This window comes from Argopecten irradians, chromosome 14 (assembly GCF_041381155.1).
Source record: "Argopecten irradians isolate NY chromosome 14, Ai_NY, whole genome shotgun sequence".
Lineage (NCBI taxonomy): Eukaryota > Metazoa > Mollusca > Bivalvia > Pectinida > Pectinidae > Argopecten > Argopecten irradians.
In genome coordinates this window covers 8157361-8179443 of record NC_091147.1, presented here as the reverse complement: position 1 = coordinate 8179443, position 22083 = coordinate 8157361, and the positions used below count along the sequence as shown (strand labels likewise).

At 35.0% G+C, this 22083-nt stretch overlaps 2 protein-coding genes across 2 annotated transcripts; one reads left to right on the top strand and one right to left on the bottom strand.

The window, feature by feature from the left end:
• Window positions 1-141: 141 nt before the first annotated feature.
• LOC138308333 (uncharacterized) lies at window positions 142-11552 on the bottom strand. The gene is made up of 9 exons (XM_069249325.1): window positions 11396-11552; window positions 10794-10967; window positions 5780-5897; window positions 5416-5476; window positions 4493-4605; window positions 3983-4020; window positions 2719-2872; window positions 2273-2388; window positions 142-1873 (listed from the first exon to the last, which is right to left on the bottom strand). The coding sequence occupies exons 1-9, from the start codon at window positions 11474-11476 to the stop codon at window positions 1310-1312; spliced, it is 1419 nt and encodes a 472-aa protein (XP_069105426.1). The 5' UTR covers window positions 11477-11552; the 3' UTR covers window positions 142-1309.
• Window positions 11553-11631: 79 nt separating this feature from the next.
• On the top strand, window positions 11632-22083 carry LOC138308331 (putative serine protease K12H4.7). Its single transcript, XM_069249324.1, has 10 exons — window positions 11632-11870; window positions 15694-15875; window positions 16281-16417; window positions 16759-16854; window positions 17248-17383; window positions 17847-17970; window positions 18277-18478; window positions 19217-19316; window positions 19716-19924; window positions 20787-22083. The coding sequence occupies exons 1-10, from the start codon at window positions 11661-11663 to the stop codon at window positions 20891-20893; spliced, it is 1503 nt and encodes a 500-aa protein (XP_069105425.1). The 5' UTR covers window positions 11632-11660; the 3' UTR covers window positions 20894-22083.

The following is a 22083-nucleotide window of genomic DNA, read 5'->3' as shown; positions in this document are numbered from 1 at the left end:
AGCAATGTTTTAATTATCGAAACATGTTCACATTCAAGATGAATATGAAATTCATTATTAAACATTTAAAAACAAATCTAAAATCAAAATCAGACAAATAGTACATTTATGCTTGTAAATTTATCACATACATACAAGTTATAATATATCTAAGAATGTATATACTTCAATTTGTTCCATATACATTTATACTAATAATACTATAGTAATGTGCAATTATATCGTAATTATTTTTTATCAAAATAATGCACTTTTTTTTTTTTACTAAATCTAAGGTTTAATTCATTATACATAACTTTTTAAAATGAACAATTCTCTTAAATGACTACTGAAAGTTTGATAATTCAGTACAGTATTTTTTAGCAATTAAGATACAAATTAACACCTTCAAAAATAGATCATCTTTGTATATTGTCAAACTCATTAGATTTAAAAGGTATGGCACTGTACAATAAAAAATAGTTGATTGGGGATTTCATCATGCACAATTATACAGCACATGCATAGCTGCCACATATATATATATATATATATATATATAGGATCTAATACCATAGCTGTTGTATTAGCCTATTCCAAACACATGCACAAGACTTAATTCTTAATATCATGATCCGCAAATTGTCAACTATATGTATCTAGTTAAAAAATGCATTTCATAAATGGTTTGGTTATACCAACCACATACCAATATACTGGTCGCAGTGATATCCAGTAAAGTTACACTTACTGTTAAAATGAATATTTTTGTGAGGCCTTGATTTCACAATTTGCATGCATAAACATTTCGTGGAGTTCTTATTTTCGCGATAGACACACTTTTAGACTTTAAACAACAAAGTTGATACATGTATTTATACAAAATATTACCTGCGAGGGAAATTTGCGCGATCAAGCGAGCTTTGTGTAATTACCGTATATGTTCCCTTCTCTTATATTTACACATTTACACTTTCAGTTATATAACTCTCAACTTTATGCGTAAAAATGAATGTTTACCTATTTCTAAACAATTTTACATATAAGATTCTGTAAATCAAAATATGTTTCAGTTTTAAACTAGCTACCTACATATCTGTCTTTGACAAAATAATATAAATGTAAGGACAATGAAATTATTAAGTCATGTGATATAATGAAAATGTCGTGTAAAATCTCTGTATGAACTGAGGCCAGTTTTGCCTTGAAAAGTAAGTGATATTGAGATTCCAATTACTCTGATTTTGTGTTTGGATTGTCAATATTCTGACCCACTTAAATCACTTCATCATACGATAATTCCCCTGCTAGAGTCTTACCCCCATTCCCCTCAATTTTCACTGTCATCATTCTCTAATTCAGCCTCTTTGTTCTCTGATTTTTCTTCATCATTTTCTGTACCATTTTCTATTTCAGTATTTTCCGAGCTCTCAGTATTTTCAGTTACTACAGTTACCAATAGATCTTCATCTTTTACAGTTTCATCTGTCAGCGTTGTGTTGTCATCCCCTGGTTGATTTTCGTTGTTGGCGTCAGATTTCACTGACTGGTCTTCTTCATTTTTCTCATTTTCAGATTTTACGGATTGGCCATCTTCATTTTTTTCATTATCAGATTTTACAGATTGGCCAACTTCATTTTTTTCATCATCAGATTTTACAGATTGGCCAACTTCATTTTTTTCATTATCAGATTTTACAGACTGAATGTCTTCTTCACTTTTATCATCGTCAGATTTTACGGAGTGTTCGTCTTCACTCCCCTCACAACTCATGTTGGTGGATTCTTGGGATCCAAAATGGCTGCCAGTTTCATCCGAGTCAAATCCTGAGTCAGTTTTACCAGACTCCGAGACTTTGTCCGACATAATACTGTCCTTAGATGGGCTTCCCACCTGAAAAATTGAGAATATGTAAGATTTAAAAATCTTTCAATGATTATGAAAGTTATGAGAATGTGTGATAGGAGTATCCCTCACTGGAGGAATAAGATACGTGTATAATAATGCTTATAGCAAATGAATCTGACTTATTATCTACCCTAGCTCAAACTCATGATGGGAAACATTTACCATGGTACTACTGGTTTTATATAACTGAAAGCTATAGTCATACAGTGAAGCATTGAAAAATATTAAATTTATGTCATAGTAAGCACTGAGGATGTCCTTTTTAGCAACCATGATATTGAACAAAATTAATCTTTTTTTTACATACCCTAATGCACTACAGCAGATAAAGATTTTCTTGTAAGGAAAAGTTTCTGCTTACAAACACCTTACGCCGACACTTACATCCATGATAGTCCACGGGGGCGGAGCTTGATCTGTGCAGCGCTTCATTGCAAATTTCCACACCAGGAAACCAGACAGTCCTATACAACACCATGCTTTCTCTACCTGATACAGACCTGAGGACCAAGGATCATAAATCACTTTTAAATACAATAATCCTTGTTATAAACTCAAAGTAGGAGGAATTGTTGTAACACACCATGTTATCTCTGTATCAAAGTATTGATATATGAAAAGTTTGGGTCGAGAAAATCAGAGCAACATGTATACTGCAAAATATCTAAGTACATATCAATGTGAAATGCACATGTGGTGCACATTTTAATTTAAATTCAGCACAGAAGAAGTGAGTAAAATAGCCAAGTTTTTAGAGTGAGTTATTATAAATTACACAAGTTTTTAGAGTGAGTAAATTACCCAAGTTTTTAGAGAAATCAGCAACTCACCATCATATCGGTATCCTTCCTCTGGAGCAAAAGGACTTTTCAGTTTATACCCGCGAATCACTCTGACTGGATGGCCACTCTCTACGTTACGACTCAGAGCAAGATTCCCTCGAGTCAACTCCTGATCTTTTGACTGAGCTGCCGTCCGTAGATTCTACAAAATCAAATCACTGTGATCACAAAAACTTCAATGATTCTTGTAATAAAATGAAAATAACATCACAATTCATTAAACACAAGTCTGATCAATGAAATGTTTGCATTACAACATCCATTTGTTTACAACTAAGAAATACCTCACTCATTAGTGAGACATACTCAGGGTTCTCGTTAAAAGTCTGTTTCTGGCAAAAACAGACGTCTATTTCTTTGTTTACAACCAGCTACTTTTGTCAGAAATAAGTATTGGCCACCACGGCGGCCACAGGCCCTCAACCACCTATTACCGGTACTAATTTTCTATTAAAAACCTTAGTGAGAACCATGTATACTATAACCATTGCATTGATCGTTTTCACACTACATACGTAGTGTTATTACAATCCAGATTTACACTTGTTGATATGTGTTTAACGCATGGATATATTTACAGAGATTTAATAAAAGTGAAATATGTGAAAATTTCCACACTACAACTAATTTTATAGACTAGTAGATGCCTCTGCCTTCATACGTACTAAAGATGACAAAAGCACATATAGGTAAGAAAATTTAAATACCCTCCAATCACAAGTTCAGATATATATAGACCATAAAAGTACATTACATTATACAGAAACTAAAACAACTATCATTCAATGATAAATCATTTGAATTATTACATTAATATCTCCTAGAAATCATTGAAGATGTATTATTTGTTATTAATTTACCAAATTAAGTTAAGAATTAATAAGAGGCCCATCGGCCTTAACGGTCACCTGACTTTAGATACAGAATGAAACAAGGACATATAAACACTATATGTTTGCCGATCGGGCCCTTGAAGTCAGTCAGTGATTTTATAAATTTGACTTTTTCATCTATGAAGAGTATCTGGTTCCATCAAATCTGTGAAATCAGAAGAAAGATTTTTGAAATGTTATCCATTTTGAGCCCTTTTTAGGTTGTCGTGAGACTTTGTCTCAGGTGACCTAAAAAGTAATTTTTGGATGAAAGATATAAAGTTCTTAATGTGTAAATCATCAAAAAGACTTGATATTCATATATTAATTACACCACAAGAAGCAATACACTAGTTCATTGCCGATATACTAAGACCTACCTTAGGATTGGCCTTGGTTCCTTTCAGATCTCTCCCACCTAAAAACAAAGCATTTTATATTGAACAGTTTTCAAATTTGAATTTCTTTTTTACAAGAAATTTTACATCACTTTCCCAAGCATCACATTAAATGAACAGAAAAAGACATACACATAACACAGTCTGTCATATAGAATTGTTAATTTTAACAATTTGTTATCAAATATGAAACTGAAGAGAAGTGCTCAAATAAACCTACCCAATCCAAAATTAATACAATTCATTTTTGCAAATTAATACTATTTGATTAAGGTTTATTTTCATTCAAAGTTATAAAATTTCAAGATTTTCAGGTGGACCTTTTAAACAAAACAGACAACCATCAAAATATAAAAGATCTTGAAATTACCATAAAATTACATATCAACTGTGGTCACAACTTTCGTTCTTCTTTCTTAAAGAGACACAGCCTAATGTTATCCCCTTAGAGCTGATGTTTTATGGTAATTAATTTGATAACGAGATACTTACCTTCTCCTGTGTAAGTAAATCCTTCTCCTAAATCAACATTGTCGTCGTACCCTCCTGACAAAGCGATGGAGTAAGCTCCCTCAGGTCCAGCATGGATCCCAGCCACTGTAGGTCTGTAAACAAAATCAAAATAGCCGGAAATTAGTGTTGAACAAATTTTCAAAAATGACTAAACATCAATCATTTTCAGGGGAGACAACCCATTTTATTATCCAGTAAGTACTCTGAAACTTTACCATGTGTATATATATATATATATATATAAGAAATAAAAACAATAACGACTGACTAGTGAGCGCTTTCGCCCCATTCAAGGGAGCTCTTCAGACTGAAGAGCTCCCTTGAATGGGGCGAAAGCGCTCACTAGCTCTCGTTATTGTTTTTATTTCTGATAGATTTCATCCGTAAGGATTTTTCTTTAAATTTATCATATATATGTGTGTACTTGAAACCTAGGTGGAGTACCAAGCTATTTTTTCTTTCTAAAATCCATCAGAGAATTTAAAACGTAAATTATGTACAAAAGATTTTATGGTATCCAATTATTTGATGGATTATGTAAACATATTCCCAACACTAGACACTTTTAAATTTATGCCACTAATTTAATAACACATGGGTTGACTAGTGAATTTGTCCAACAGATCTAGAGAAAGTTAAAAACATCAACAAAATTAAAACAGACTCTTAAAAAAGTTCTTTTTTGTCTATTATATCTGTGTATCTTCATTTTCAAAAAGACTGGCTTCCAATAATATTAAATATTAAGAAATTTCCATCTACAATGCAATCCATAATTGTTCATTAATTTGAATATATACATTTGATACTAATACCCATTTTCCATACATAATGATAGCACTTTACCTGTACCGAGATGAAACTTTGTGTATTACTGTATAACAATGATCTATAAGACTTACCTGTGTATACCTGCTCTGCATGCCTCCATACGAGTTTCCCATACTGTTCCTATTTCCACACCTAAAGAAATAAAAAGTTTATGGGTCACTAGGTTCAACACAAATGTTCAGAAAATATAAAGAAAGACGTTTGGCTTCCCCCATCTATATTTTCTTTTTATATGATAATTCCAAAATTCAACAAAAACATCTAATAGCTAGCTGTTTTTAAATTGTTCATACATTACAACTGATGAAAGTCAAATAAAGTGAAAATCTGAATATCTAGGACATCATAAATAACTTTTATCAACCATCTAGCTGTAGTGTTAGAAGTTTTCCTACATAAGTATATATGCATGTTTTCAATACAACAAATATGTACCATCTACCAATCCATAAAAGTTAGGTCTATTTTTATCCACAGGACGATGTCTGTTTTCAGATTCGGCCTCCTCCCATTCTTCTATCTCCTCCTTGAGTTGCTCCTTTGTTAGAATAGCCTAAATAAAACAGAAACAAGGTAATTCATGAATCATCTACAATCTAAATAGAGGTGTACAAAAAAGACTTTAAACATATGACTGAATGTGTATCTATAACTCTAGCCAACATCTTTAATACGTTGATTAGTCCCACCATCAAGTGAATGTAACAGCAGTTTACAGGACGCGTCCAATTCAGTTTGGAGGCATGATTTTATAAAAGTTTGCGTCTGTGGACGCATCTCGATTTCGGTGGCGAAGTCCCACATTTTTGGATTTTGCAATCGAACGTACCTGAAAAATGTCAGCCTTTACAGCAGAGTTGGCTGGCTGAGAACAGGTAAACTAATTAATTAACACCTCCGGCCCAATATATTGGGTCCTGTCAGTGGATATTTTTGACACATGGTCCATTTTCATCTTGGTATGGTTGGCGTGTTGTGTACTGCGGTGGGTGACAGCGCTAGTGTTGAGGTTTTGTCTGCTATTTGATTGGTCAATTATCGGTTGTAAATTAAACATTTTGTTTGAATCCATACTTAGTGTATATTATGTTTCATTTTTCAAACCTCTTTGACAATATACAGAAATTGAATGTATTTGCCATAATTTCTGCGTTGATCAATTTGGCTACCTTTGTGTTGTATTTTTTAAGACAGATTACCTTTTGATTTAAAAACGTTTTTACAACAACATGCAGTATATATTATATATTGAAAATAAATTATAAATTCAGTATGTTCTCCGACTGAAAATTGACCTTATGAATCTTGTGAGGCTATATTTAATTAAACAAGAGATCCCAGAGGGATCTTGGCGCCCACCTAAGAACGATCTTTGTCTGACAAAGGAAAGAGGGATCTTTTCTCTGCTTTTCAAGCTTTTACTACATATTACTACATATGAAATTTCAAAAAGATCCTTTGACTGCTTTCTGAGATATATAACAGTAACAAACTTCAATTATCAAAATCCTAGATGGCTACCTGTCGGCCATCTTGTTCACCGATCGGTCCTAAAATGCAATATGCACAACTAGACCCCTAGAAGAACCTGCACATACAATTTGAGACAGATCCCTTCAGTACATTCTTAGACATAGAGGAAAAAAACTTCAAATGTCAAAATCCAAGATGGCGTCCTGTCGGCCATCTTGTTCACTGATCGGTACCAAAATGCAATATGCATAACCAGGGACCTAGGGGAACCTGCACATGAAATTTGAGACAGATCCCTTCAGTACTTTCTAAGAAATAGTGGTAACAAGCTTCAACTATCAAAATCCAAGATGGCGTCCTGTCGGCCATCTTGTTCACCGATGGGTCTGAAAATGCAATATGCACAACTAGACCCCTAGGGGAACCTGCACATGCAATTTGATACAGATCCCTTGAGTACTTTCTGAGAAATAGTGGTAACAAGCTCTAACTATCAAAATCCAAGATGGCGGCCTGTCGGCCATCTTGTTCACCGATCGGTACCAAAATGCAATATGCACAACCAGGGACCTAGGGGAACCTGCACATGCAATTTGAGACAGATCCCTTCAGTACTTTCTGAGAAATAGCTGTAACAAACTTCAATTGTCAAAATCCAAGATGGCGGCCTGTCGGCCATCTTGTTCATTGATCGGTCCCAAAATGCAATATGCACAACTAGGCCCCTAGGGGAACCTGCACATGCAATTTGAGACAGATCCCTTCAGTACTTTCTGAGAAATAGCGGTAACAAACTTCAATTGTCAAAATCCAAGATGGCGGCCTGTCGGCCATATTGTTAACAGATTGGTCCCAAAATGCAATATGCACAACTAGGCCCCTATGGGAACTTACATGTGATATTTGAGAAAGATCCCTTCAGTACATTCTGAGAAATAGCGGTAACAAACTTTAACAATCAAAATCCAAGATGGCTGCCTGGCGGCCATTTTGTTGACCGATTGGACCCAAAATACAATATGCACAATAGGGCCCTAGGGGAACCTACATATAAAATTTGAGAAACATCCCTTCAGTACTTTCTGAAAAATAGCGGTAACAAGAATTAACGGACGGAAGGACGGATGACGGACCACGGACAAAAAGCAATTTGAATAGCCCACCATCTGTAGATGGTGGGCTAAAAATTAAAGATAGACTCAAAAGATTCATTAGGTCAATTTTGGAATGATTTAATAAAAATTAATTAGATTGATAAAATTGGCTATGAAAATAATATTACAAGGAAATATTTTATCCCTTTTTAGTGGAGCACACCACCTAAATAAACAACATGTTAAATACAAATGTGTAACTGGTTTACATAAAGATTTTAATGACATAATTTTAAATAAATGATTTTTGATGTAATAATTAAATTTGAAATGTTTCGATGTAAATTTAAAGGTTGTCATAACTAAAAACATATTTTCCCCACTTGAATTACATAATTGAAATAAATCATACAGGAATGCACTATTGCGATCGAGGATTCGCGTATATTTTGGGACTCAATGCAGCTGATTGTATCTGGGACTCACTGATTTTGTCTGGGACTCATTTTCAAAAGTGGCGAGTACTAGTCCATGGCCAGGACTTACAAGAAAAAAATCCTGCATAAATTGCTCTATCTTAATGTGTTTTAATCTATTATTTTACTTTTGTTTCATCACAATCACAAGATGGCGGAACTAATTAGAAGTAAACTAAATCACACTTTAACTACATTGTTTCAATATCTCAAAAAGTCCTGTATTGTTCAATCTCTTTAACCATAAGGTCATATCTAAAATGACCAAATTTTCATATTAAGGTATATAAAATTTTCTCCAACAAGTTTTTAAAGAGACTAAATAGTGCAAAAACAGAACGTAATGTTAACTTAAGGTCAGCTTTATTCTAATTATATATACAGTACTGTACTATTTTTCTATATTTTCTATTGTGTTTTTCTATATTCTGTAGTATTTGTCTACACATCATTATTTAGTGCTTTTCTATAGCGCATCTATCTGTTGACAGCTGGTAATTAGATGGAGGACACGCTGGGCCCTTAATCCGTGAAGTAATTAATTATCTACGGTCGTGGCACTTTTCGTCTGCGGGGCTCCCTCAATTTTATTGCCCCCCTATTTGAGAGGTATTAATCGCCTCCCATCCCCATTATCTATAACAAATGGCTACATCGGTCTGGAAAATCTGCCAGTGTCCACATCTATATTACCACGGTCAACATTTACTTGTGGCTAATCGCTTTTCTAAGTGTTATGTTTTAGTGTTATTGTCAATTTTGGTAACCAGAGCCCACCGCTCCTGCAAAGGAGCGGTGGGCTCTGGTTACCAAAATGACAATAACACTGCAAAGGAGCGGGGTGCTCCTGCAGGCTCCTGCAAGGCTCCTGCAGGGCTCCTGCAGGGCTCCTGCAGGGCTCCTGCATGTTTGGTATAAAAGGGGAACGAAACTGAAGCTCAGGGAGTTCAGGTGTTAACTGGGTTAAATGACGGAGTTCAGGAGTTAGCTGGTTTGGATTATTGTTTAAGTGCACGTTTCTATGCTAGAGAGAGCGGAGTGGTTATCCTGTGAACTGTAACTGTATCCTGTAAATGCAATTGTTGCTCATACAGTGGTTTTTTTTGGTCGAATCTACAGCCGAACTTCGGCTGTTTCCCCTAGCCAAAAAATGCCTTATTTTCCCAATTTTGAAATCAAATTTCCCAATAAAAACTGATCAAATTCAGTGACTTTTGTGTTAATAATTTGTAATAGATTTTCATTCCTAAAATGTGGAAATATAGTCTTCATTACTTAAACAAATAATTTGGGATTAGAAACAATTTTTATTTCACAAAATGAAAACAAAATCGAAATGAGCATAAACTAGGTCGCAAGGTGCACCTTCAGTTCAGAGACGTTTTACAGACTTTCAAGCTGATAAAAACAATAGTTAACTGCTTTTAAGTTATATTACAATGTTTCTAAGGTTAACTTACATTTTTAGTCGTATAATTATAATTTTTTCGACATAACCAAGGAGTTTTTCTGTGTAAAACGATCTCTGTTCAAGGTAGGAAGTAGCACTTGGGATCTAATAATGGAGCCGGAATCCGGTTTCCGGAATTCAGGAATTTAGAAAAAATGTAAAAGTGAAACGAAAAAAAACGTTTTAAAAATGCAAAAAGTGCTGAAAATTAATTGTTTTATTTTTCTTCTAATTATAGAAGTAAAATATCCTGTGAAATAGCATTAGAAATTTTTATTAGATAATTCTCAAGTTTTTGATTTTCAATTTTCTAGTAAGTACAGAACTGCGAAAAAAATATGGTATTTTTTGGGGGCAATGGAATTCAATTTTGGGCAATTGCAAGGTAATAGTTGGGCCCTACTTGCCTGGGGCAAGTAGTTTTGAAAAATTTTTACACCCCTGAAATTTTTCCCAATTTCTTCCAAATTCCGAGTTATTTTCCCAATTGAAAAGGCATGGGCTGTTGAAAATAATAAGTAAATGCAATTGTTGCTGAATACATGTGGAACTTTATAACGGCGTTGAATTGTGTTTTACTCGACGACCCACTCTACTCTAATTAAAACCCGGGTATTGTGGCGGGTGCCTGACGCTACCCTAGAAGGCATCTACCGAGGGCTGCGGGCTGGGAATACGTAAATATATAACTCCAGCAGTTTTTCGCTACAATTGGTTGCAGCGGTGGGATCAGCTCGCAGTTTTTCGCTACAGTACAATGTAACCCAACTTATTTTCACAGCAACTTTATTTCCTGTTTTCATGTCTAAGAAATTTTCCACAACAATTTAATTTCCTGATTAAGATATCTACTGAGTATTTTTTTTACAAATTTACTTTTAACTGTATATAAAACATTTCCATAATTTTTTCTCGACTGCAAAATATTTTCAATGTATCAGTTCTACAATGTATACCTTTCCTTCAAGTCGGGCAGATTTCCTTCGACTCCCTCTCAGAGACCCTGTCTGTTCAAGGTCCTCTTCTACTACCCTTTTTTTGGCTGGACGGGCAGGATAATCCTCTTGCTTTCTTTTGTTAGTTCTACTAAAGACACTTTTCTTCAACGAGACCTTTGGAAGCCCTTTAAACTGTCAAATAAAATATTAATGCTCAATCAATATTAAAATAGTATAAAGGATAAAGAATTCAGTTAATTCCAGTCTAAACTCAATTAGCTTGTTGCTAATCAGTTTGATATCTACTAAATACCAATACATGATCAGTTCACTTGCATGATGCATATGTATCAGCCGCCTTCTTCATCTTTTTAGTTGATTCACCATCTGTCAATAATAACGATTATTGGCAATACTATATATTATTATGGCAATTTTATATGATATTGAAGACCAGGGTATTAAATAATAATGCATAATAATAAATGGATCTATCAACAGGTACAACACTACCAGAGTAGTGCAACATATATTTTGATTGTGGTTTACATTAAAAATCTATTTAAAAGCACTCTGACAAAAGTTACAGAGATTCCCAAAGACACAAAATAAAAACTCACGGGATTGACCAAACCGATTTCTGCTAAGATCCGTCTGTTGTCTTCTAAATTCTTCTGTCGTAACTTCTCGTACTGTGACATCTTCAGTTTGTTGTGACCAATAACGCTTACCACGCTGTTATTTCCCGCCGTTCGATCACGTGACTACCGCATGACATGACCTCTCTAAGTTAATATCTGGTGAACACGGTAAAATCCGAGGTCCTACGAATGCTAGAACTTAGTCAGATCACGTGATATTATTCAGATCATGTGACTGTACAAGATGGCAGACAGAGCGAATATAGCAATAGTTTTGTTTGTGTGCATAATTTGCACTACAAATGCATATATTCCAAAGTTTCATCGTGGAAGGCCGAAAGGAGGGATGTTGGGAAGACCAAATGTTAAGTCAGACCGTACTGTGCCTCCGGATATGTGGGTTACACAAAAATTGGATCACTTCAATGACGCCGACACAACAACTTGGCAACAGGTACAATACCATCGGTGAAAGAGAACTCGTGAATACATGACCGTGAGTCATGGCGCATTTAAACAGCAATCTATAGCTGTCTATAGTCTTTATCACTTTGATTTAATATATTAAGTATAATTACATGCTACCATTGCAGAGCAGTAACAGTTGCACTTATAGCGCTAGCTGCGATGACGTTGCTCTGAACGACGGACGGAAGATTTCTGACAGATGGTCGTCGTCAGAGCTACGATTCCGTCCCATTGCCCGTAGTGTTGCAAAACATCCAGCGGTGAAAATGTTGCATTTCATGTGTGTCATGTAATCTTTTAATTAAATTCAACAGTATCAAACATTTTTAACATAAAATGATTATTTATTTACCCACCTCCATGTCTAAATTATGTTTTGAAGCACTTTTAAATGGCTCGCATCTCCGACACGGCTCACTTCGCCGCCATGATGCTTCTTGTTAGAAAGTCTCGCGCTCCAAATATGGCACCTAGTATCATATATGGAATGACCTACAAATTTTCACTACGAAAGAAATAAATGTTACAAAGTTTTTAACATGAACTTTAAAAATTCTTTTTTGCTTAATTCTTAATAATACTTACATTTGTTCAGTTTCACCATATTTATTCTTAGTTTGTTGGCTTTTTAAAACTTTTAAACATATTTTACCTGTTGAGTGTTTCATTTCGTCACGGTTTCCGGTAAATCAAACATGGCGGCGTATTTGAACAGAATTATACATGTGTTGTGTTTGCCTTGGATTTTACCACTAATAGTTGATGAAAGATTATAATCGAAAAGTTTGTGAATTGAATATTGATCATAGTTGTCAGAACAATACAGTTACATAAGGTTAATACCCGAAAAATCTATTTTTATCAGTCTCAAAGTGCCCGATGTGGATCACAGCGGGGCTTGCAACACTAGCGGCAACGGGGTGGAATTCATACCCTGCCGGGAATGGAGTGGAGGCAGGGTATGATTATTCGTTCTAGGGGATCGCCTAAAACACGGAATGAGACGATACGATACGGAACAGGAGTATACTAAAGTACGGAACAAGATACGGAACACAATACACGAATACGATACAATCAGTGTTTGTCAATAAAAAAACAAGACATATTTTCGACTTAATACTTATGAATATTTATTCATGATGATTTCTTTTTCACACATTCAAGACAAAATATATTTTCTTTCTTTTGAGCCTCCTCGTCGGTCATACCGATACAAGCAGGATGAAACTCATTGCTGCAACCATCATAAAACACGTACAGTGTGTGCGTGTCTGGCATTTTACATGTGCAGAACAGTTCAATATGATGTACATGTTTACATCGTTTCCCATTCCGTAGATGTTATGATGGAAATGGTCGGAATTCTTTGTTTTACAAGCAATTTGCGGTTGCGTATAGGCCACAGTCATACCCGTTGTTCTGTGGGAAAACGTTGAGCATTTTCACCTCTATTTCCCGTTCTGGTATGTGTATTATACTGCATAAAGCCATTGTTTGAATCGTTGGGATATCGTTGAAAGCGGAGTCACAAACAGCTATTTCTCCTGACTGACAGTTGATGTTTGTAACTGTGAACCCCCAGTCTCTGGAGATCGATTGAGTATTTGTATGAAGGGTAATTTATGTTTTTTGAAGTCCAGTTGCACTGCTAACAATGAAGATTCAAATCCTTCTATGTTCGGAAACTGATTTTGAACAATGGACATTGCAGCATCTACGATTGTTCCATTAAGCCAGCCAAAGGGATTGATAATCAGTACTTAACAGCGATTAATAATTGGTACTGGCTTTCGTGTCAACATTTTCAACTTTTCTTTTAGCAATTCAAAGAATACAACATGGTGTTTTTCAAATTTTCTCTCATGTAGCAAGAATGCTGCTGGGACCACTGGTTTCTCTTTGAAAATAATATGACGGAATAGTATCGGCGATATATAGAATCCTCCCAGAGAAAATGTTGTATCATAGGACAAATGCTGCCCATTGCCAGGTATATGAAAAAGATTGTCAAGTTCTTCTATTATGCCTTTGTCACCACATACTGCTAATAAGTCCGGAAAAGTTCTTATTTCCCAAACGAATCCATCTTCCAAAAATAGGCCAGCTCATGTAAGTTGTATAAGGCATCACTTGTGAAATTTGTATTGCAGATTTTGAAGTTGCTTCAAGTTTCGTGGTAACTCAGCGATACTAGCGTTTTTTGGTTCCGCTGCAGTTTCTTTGTAAAATTTGTGTGGATCTTTATATTGTACTGTTTCTTTTAAAGTGTTCATCACACTTTTCTTTGTGCCGAAGAAAACTTTCTTTTTCTCTATAGCTGTGTTCCCATGAGCCCTTGGAACACTCTTGGTATGGTCGCCTATGTAATGTATTAACGTTGGTTGTATTCCTTCACCCAAACGCTGATAAACTTCCCTTTTAAATACTTTTGATTTTCCATCCTCTGTTACCAAGTAGAAGTATGTTTTCCTATACAGAGGTTTCTTTCTTGGCAGTTTGGCACTTCCTTCATTTGACCATCTGTGTCCATCAGCACGCCAATCGTTAACTTCGGCCTGTGAATTGGCTCTAAATACATAACAATAACCTCCGTGTTGACGGAAAGGAACGTTTCCTACATATCTTGTTTCGTTTTTCAATAATAATTGAACATTTCATGGCGATAATGATGATTCAACTAACTTCTCGTCTATCTCGGCTTGAGCCATATCGCCATATTGACAATAACGTCATAGAAACAATTATGACGTAGCATAACAATTCATCACAAAGCATACAGTGACACAGTGGCATATGTAAAATTATATATAATTATATATATACTAAAATAATAACGTCATTACTTTATTCTTAATTTTAAGAAACTATCCGTATATCTCTCTATATCGTATCGGAACTTCGTATCATGTTCTGTATCTTGTTCCGTAATTTGGTATACTCCTGTTCCGTATCGTATCGTTCCGTGTTTTAGTCGACCCCGCTTATATAGCCTAAATACTTGATCAGGCCTGATGTCAGACTTGGACATTTTGACAGATAGATGTCTGGTGTAGGGCCAGGGTGCACTAGTAATTGAAAATCTGGAGCTTTCATACCAATATTCGACCTAAGACCTTCCGAACACTGGAATGCTCTACCAATTGAGCTACATGTACCTGGTCGACCTGATCAAGAACCGTTACAATATCACAACTGGATTGTGTGTGCTAACATTTTGAACCAGAAGTACATGCAAAATAGTTATGTACAACATGATGATTCAAATTCATGCACCTTTATCATGGTGTGCGACGTTGACGTTAATTGACCTCAATATTGGCTGCAGTAAACGGACCCATGCTCTATCGCAGTGGGAATACGTACTGCTTTTGGAACTACTATCTCATCCGTTTCTTTTGTTTGGGAGAATAAAAAAAGTCTTCCGAATTAAATCTTTACATTGAAGGTGTGGCCTGGGTGAAATTTGTTAATTATTATCCTCAGCAAGCCTTGATGAAGCGGAAGGAAACTGAACAATTCTATTAATAATTATGATTTTAGAATCATTTTATACATCTATATAGCTAGAACAAATAAACATGAAAATTAAATTGATAACAAGGAAAGTGAAAATGTAAGCAATAAGAATTTTTTTTCTGACTCTTTGTGTCTGGTCATAAATACTTTCCAGAAGCAGTTTAAAATAACAGCATTTTAAAGAGGGTATAACAATAGAAAAAGTCAAAAACTTCTTCTGTAGTAAATTAATCCCCTTAGAGAAGGTGAGGATATGGTCACAGATCAGTTAATGTGGATTTTTTTTTCAGAGATACTTTGTTAACGACACCTTTTACAAAAAAGGTGGTCCAGTATTTGTGATGATCGGTGGAGAAGGAACGGCTGATCCAATATGGATGGTAGAAGGAGCATGGATTGACTATGCCCAGAAATTTAATGCTTTTTGTCTGCAACTGGAACACAGATATTATGGGAAAAGTCATCCAACAAAGTATGTGAAATCTTAATATTACATCATTTAGACGAGGTTTGTTATAGTCTTAAGTTAATAAAAAAGTCAAATAAAAAAATTACAAATACAAGTGAATTTTTTTTTCAAAACAATTATTAAAAAAATCATATATATCACATTCATTGTCCATCCATCACTTTATCTGTATGAAATGTATCTAACTCTTACACCACATGGAAATAAAACAATCAAAGATCTTCGGAAGCTGAACAATAAATTTAGATTATTCATTCACTATTTGTAAAAGTAAATCACAAGCGAAGTAGAATTATAAAACCCTTTTAACTCAAACTGCAGAGGACCAGGTCAATAGTTCAAGGAAAACGTGGTATACCTGTATACATTATAAAAATGTTTGATTTTATTTTAATGTTGGTGTTTCAGAGATATGAGCACAGGGAATATGATATTCTTGAGCAGTGAACAGGCTTTAGCAGATCTGGCTTACTTCATTACTTACGCTAAACAGAAGTTTGGACTAGAAGAAAGTAAACTCATCACATTCGGAGGATCATATCCTGGTAAGGATCATTACAGCGTGAAAAAAAATCTCAGAATGAAAGCTATGAAGTACAAAGCTAATTGAAAATTAAGGAAAATTTCCTTAGATCTTTGATGATTTGTCTTCCTTTTTGAATCAACTTAAGCATTGAGAATGTGATATATATATATATATATGGGAATTTTTTTTTTATTTCTTTGAGATGAACTTAAGCAATTATACATGTATACATTTTTTGACATATCAATTCATAGAATCTGCAACATGAATGTCTATTAAATTTCACCTTAATATGCCTGATTATTGTTGCTTTATCCTTTGATTTTCAAACATTTTTCAGTTTTATTTTATTTTTGTCAGGTTCCCTGTCTGCCTGGTTTAGACTGAAGTATCCACACCTTGTAGATGGGGCTGTTGCCTCCAGTGCTCCAATAAGAGCTGTTCTCAACTTTTACGGTGAGTTTTTTAAAACATATTGGAAACATAACAAACTATAAAATACATTTACCAGTATAATTCATACATACTTGTTGTTCCAATAAAATTTGCATTCCAATAAAATACCCATTTCTGTCGAGTGCCCTGACCAGGAATTGAAACCTTGCATGTATCTGGTTTGAAAAACCAACGTTCTACTGATTAAGCCAAAGAAACATGCTCCGTCAGTTACAGAGAGAATAAATTTAATAATATGTACAGGCTACACAGACCCAGTTGACTTCGAGTAATGAGATTATATCACCTTGTACATTTGACTACTACTGATAACATCAGAGGTAAAATTAAAGTTAGCAAGTACATGTAATTATAAACATATTAAAATGATCTCATTTTGTTTTGTCATTTAAGAATATCTTGGTGTAGTAACAAATTCCCTGGCTACGACTGGTCCAGATTGTAATAAAAACGTAGCAGCAGCTACTGAAGATCTCGCTAGTAAACTGAAGACAGATGATGGACGTAAGAAACTCAAGTCAATGTTTAAGTAAGTATACATTATACATTTCATGAAAATTTAACTCAAATGTTATGTGTAGGAATCCAATAAAAGCCTTTAATCAAAAATTGAATTATGATAGCATCATTTGTATACAGTACTTCGCAGGAAATCTGGGTTTGTGTGATGACCTTGACCTTTGTTCTATTCATCAGTATGTATGATGACCTTGACTTTTGTTCTATTCATCAGGATGTGTGATGACCTTGACGTTTATTATATTCATCAGTATGTATGATGACCTTGACCTTTGTTCTATTCATCAAGATGTGTGATGACCTTGACCTTTGTTCTATTCATCAGTATGTAAGATGACCTTGACTTTTGTTCTATTCATCAGGATGTGTGATGACCTTGACGTTTATTCTATTCATCAGTATGTATGATGACCTTGACCTTTGTTTTATTTATCAAGATGTGTTATGACCTTGACCTTTGTTCTATTCATCAGTATGTGTGATGACCTTGACCCCAGTAGCTCTGATTACCAGTTAGATGTAGCTAATCTTGTCGGCAGTATTGTTGGTAACTTTGAAGGCGTTGTCCAATACAACAAGGACAATCGTGCTTTTGAGGTAAGTAGTCGCTGATTAGCAATTTCATGTGATTAAAAATTTTGGTGCTTTTTATTTGAATCATCAACTTTAATATGCTGGTTAATTGGATGCAATATTTTCTAGTCAAGTTAATGTAAATGGTTTAAAAGGAAAGGTTTGTGGCATAATCATTTGATATTGCATAGCTACTCCTGTACAGTTACAATATTGTTGTACCTGGTACATTTTTATCTACAACTAGGGGCAGTCAGAATTATAAATGTGTTTTATAGTTTTCCAATGAAGGGATAAGTATATGATGTATATTGTCAAGTTTCCATATAGGGTGCTGTGGCTACCAACATCACTGTGGACACACTATGTGGGGTGATGAACGATGCTTCTGTAGGAGACCCACTCAATAGGTACGCTAAAGTAAACGAGTTAATCCTGGCCGCATACTCTGAAAAATGTCTGGATTACAAGTATAGAGCAATGATAGAGGATCTACAGAAGACAGCTTGGAACAGCAGTGCTGGGGAGGGTGGTAAGTAGAGTCAATAGCAGTACTGGGGAGAGTGGTAAGTAAAGTCAACAGCAGTGCTAGGGTGGGTGGTAAGTAAAGTCAACAGTAGTGCTGGGGTGGGTGGTAAGTAAAGTCAACAGTAGTGCTCGGGAGGGTGGTAAGTAAAGTCAACAGCAGTGCTGGGGAGGGTGGTAAGTAAAGTCAACAGCAGTGCTGGGATGGGTGGTAAGTAAAGTCAACAGTAGTGCTGGGGAGGGTGGTAAGTAAAGTCAACAGTAGTGCTGGGGAGGGTGGTAAGTAAAGTCAACAGCAGGCAGGGCTGGGGTGGGTGGTAAGTAAAGTCAACAGTAGTGCTGGGGTGGGTGGTAAGTAAAGTCAACAGCAGTGCTGGGGTGGGTGGTAAGTAAAGTCAACAGTAGTGCTGGGGTGGGTGGTAAGTAAAGTCAACAGCAGTTATGGCGGAGGGTGGTAGGTAAAGTCAACAGCAGTTATGGCGGAGGGTGGTAGGTAAAGTCAACAGCAGTACTGACTACTGGGGAGGTTGGTAAGTTAAGTCAACAGCAGTGCTGGGGAGGGTGGTACTGTCTAATTGTTAAATTTCTGGGAGTTATTTTCACAAATCGCCCTGTAGCCTTTGAAATCATTTATGTGACAGGATGTGTCATTTAAATTCAAGTTAAAGCAGACATAATGTTTGACAGTATTTGACTACCTTTGTATATCATTATAGTACATGTATATTGTAGTGATTTCTTTCAGGCCGACAGTGGACATATCAAACTTGTACAGAATTTGCATTCTTCCAGTCTTCTGACTTGAGTAACACAACTCAACCTTTTGGAAGCTTCTTTCCTCTGAGGTAAGTGCATGTACAGTCCAACCTGGTTATTACAAATTCCTGGGGACCCTTCAAAACCTTTCATATTATGTGGGGTTCATACTAAGTGGTTTGAATAACAGACATAGCAATGAAACAAAGTGAGACTTTGGACAGGGATATACTATTGTGTAATTCAACAAATTTGTTCATCACATGTATGCCGATTATCCACTCACTGCACAATATGAAGTTTGTTATACACTTCTTACAAACATCTTATAGGAACATTGACAGGGAATGAAAATTACTATGTTATAAGCATGAATTGGTTGAAAGTGTGTTCGATATAAATGTGATTTACTGTAACAAAAAATGTTTATAACATATTTAATTGCCCTGTTGATCTGTTATCACTGCGTTTTATTATTTTCTGTTTAGTTTCTCACTACAGCAGTGTGTTGACATCTTTGGAGCCAAGTTTAACCGCGACCTTATCGAGGCTGGCATTAACAGAACAAACACAAATTACGGAGGTGAAGATCTCAAGGTCACCAAGGTCGTTTTCCCGAATGGCTCCATTGACCCCTGGCATGCTCTAGGCATCATCGACAATTCTGTAGCAGGATCTACTGCCATATTCATAGATGGTAGGTTTTTTCGTTTTCAAAAAAAATCTGTTATTCTTAAAAACAGATGTTTATCTCTAAATTGAAGTTACTGCATTTAACAACAATTTAAGAATTTCATTGGGCACAAGGCGCGAAATGTACATGGTTTAGGGTAGCTGCAATATTGTAGCTCAAGAGACTTTTAGACTGAAAATGGTATCGTCTTTAGAGCTATAATTGGTGCCTGTTACTGCTACTAGAGCAAAGTAATGATCATACAAATCGTAATTAAAACGTTTGTATGCATTTTATAGTACTTGTTTTATATTGCTTACATACAAGGTAATAAAACTGAACCACATAAAATATCAAATTCACAGTGAGATAGTAGTTTTTTTTACATCTTTACAATAATGGTCTTTCCAGAGAAATTTATATGGTAGGTCTACAAATTGTGGACTCAACATCTTGTGAGCAGTACGGTAGATATTAAGAAGGGTCGTTATGTTTGTTTTAGACAAAAATGATATCTAAATGCATGTTTACGCATAAAATAATTGCAAACCTACAAAAAAGTATAGAAAATTGTACTCAAGTGTTTTTCGAAAGCAGTGCTCTACTAGGACATGGTGACCATTTTGTATCCGGTCGAAAGGTATTATAGGCCAGGTAGGTTCGTTCTAGGTTAAGGATTGAAATTTGGAATCCTTTACATTTGACATTGATAAATATATTGATATAAGATTAGAAAATGATTATTGGTTCATTTTGAAGGAGAAGACATAGAATTCTGATGGTGGTCCAATGAACCAAAATGTATTTAGTTTTAATAAGCCCTAGTTAGTAAACTAACATTAGCTAACTTTTCTGTTCTCAAACATATTGTTTATGATCTTGACAGGAACTGCCCATTGTGCTAATATGTACCCTGCAACAGATGCGGATCCTGCCGAACTTACGAAAGCCAGACAGATGATCGCAGGACTTATCTCCTCCTGGCTCTCCTGATTGCCACCAGGGGGTTGTGTGGAAGTTGAAAGGAAGATTAAGGGGTAATTTGGTGATAAAAAAAATTAATTAAGATAAAAATTCTAGGCTTTTGAATACATACATGTACTCTGTAATTAGCAAGAAGGTTACATTTAGAAGTTCCTATTTGTGGTTTGTTGTATGTATCATATACCAGGTAGACAATTGATTTAGTTGATTTATAAAGTTACTGTTAAATATCACTGATGAACAGTTGGTAAATTATTTCTGGGGATTTATAATCATACATCATTTATCATCCTAATTAATGTGACAAGTTGTGGTACATCAAATCATGACTTTTGAAAAATGTATTAAATTTTGTGAATTTGAGTGAATCTGTGAATTCAGCAAAATTAAAACCTCTGAATATAAACATTTATACAATAGTTTTGGTCCTATAAATAGCTTTGTTATTTAATTAGGATTTGTGATAGCTTAGGAAGCTTAGGGAAGCCAGAGTTACCAAAGAAAAACCACTGACCATGATTAGATTAACAAACATGACCCATGGTGGAGGGTGATTGTTACCAAAAGCTTCAAAAGATGGAAGGTTGTGGTAGAATGTTTACCACCTTAACTCATTAAACTTACGAAATTGTACATCTACATATATGTATATCATGGCTTCAATTGTTCTTAATATTTTAATTTATGTGTCTGGTAATTTGGTAATTAGTTATGAATTCAGATCAAAATGTGATATGTATTTAGTCCTTAATGTTGTACATGACAATGGTAATTATGAACCTTAATGTTAAACAATGGTAACATGAGGGTATGATGCATGTCCATGTACTGTAAACAAGGAAATACACAATTTACAGTAATTAAGTGAATTATTTCTCGCAAAAAAATTAACAGATTTATTTTTGTTGCAAAGGTAATAACACCGCCAAATAATTGTACATACATGCAAACTTCTCAAAATTTAACACTTGCTTCTACAGTGTATATACCCACGCTTACTGTAAGCATTTCTATATTAAAGTATTTATAGGTATGTGTATATATACGAATGCATTTGTTACTGATACTTCAAAATAAATGTTTTGATATACAGATATTTAAATATTATGTAAGTCATTGGTTTCATATTTTCCATATGGAGATAATGTTGTAAAGCCAGTTAATCATGCGGGTCAAAATTTTACAATTTTAAGTAAAAA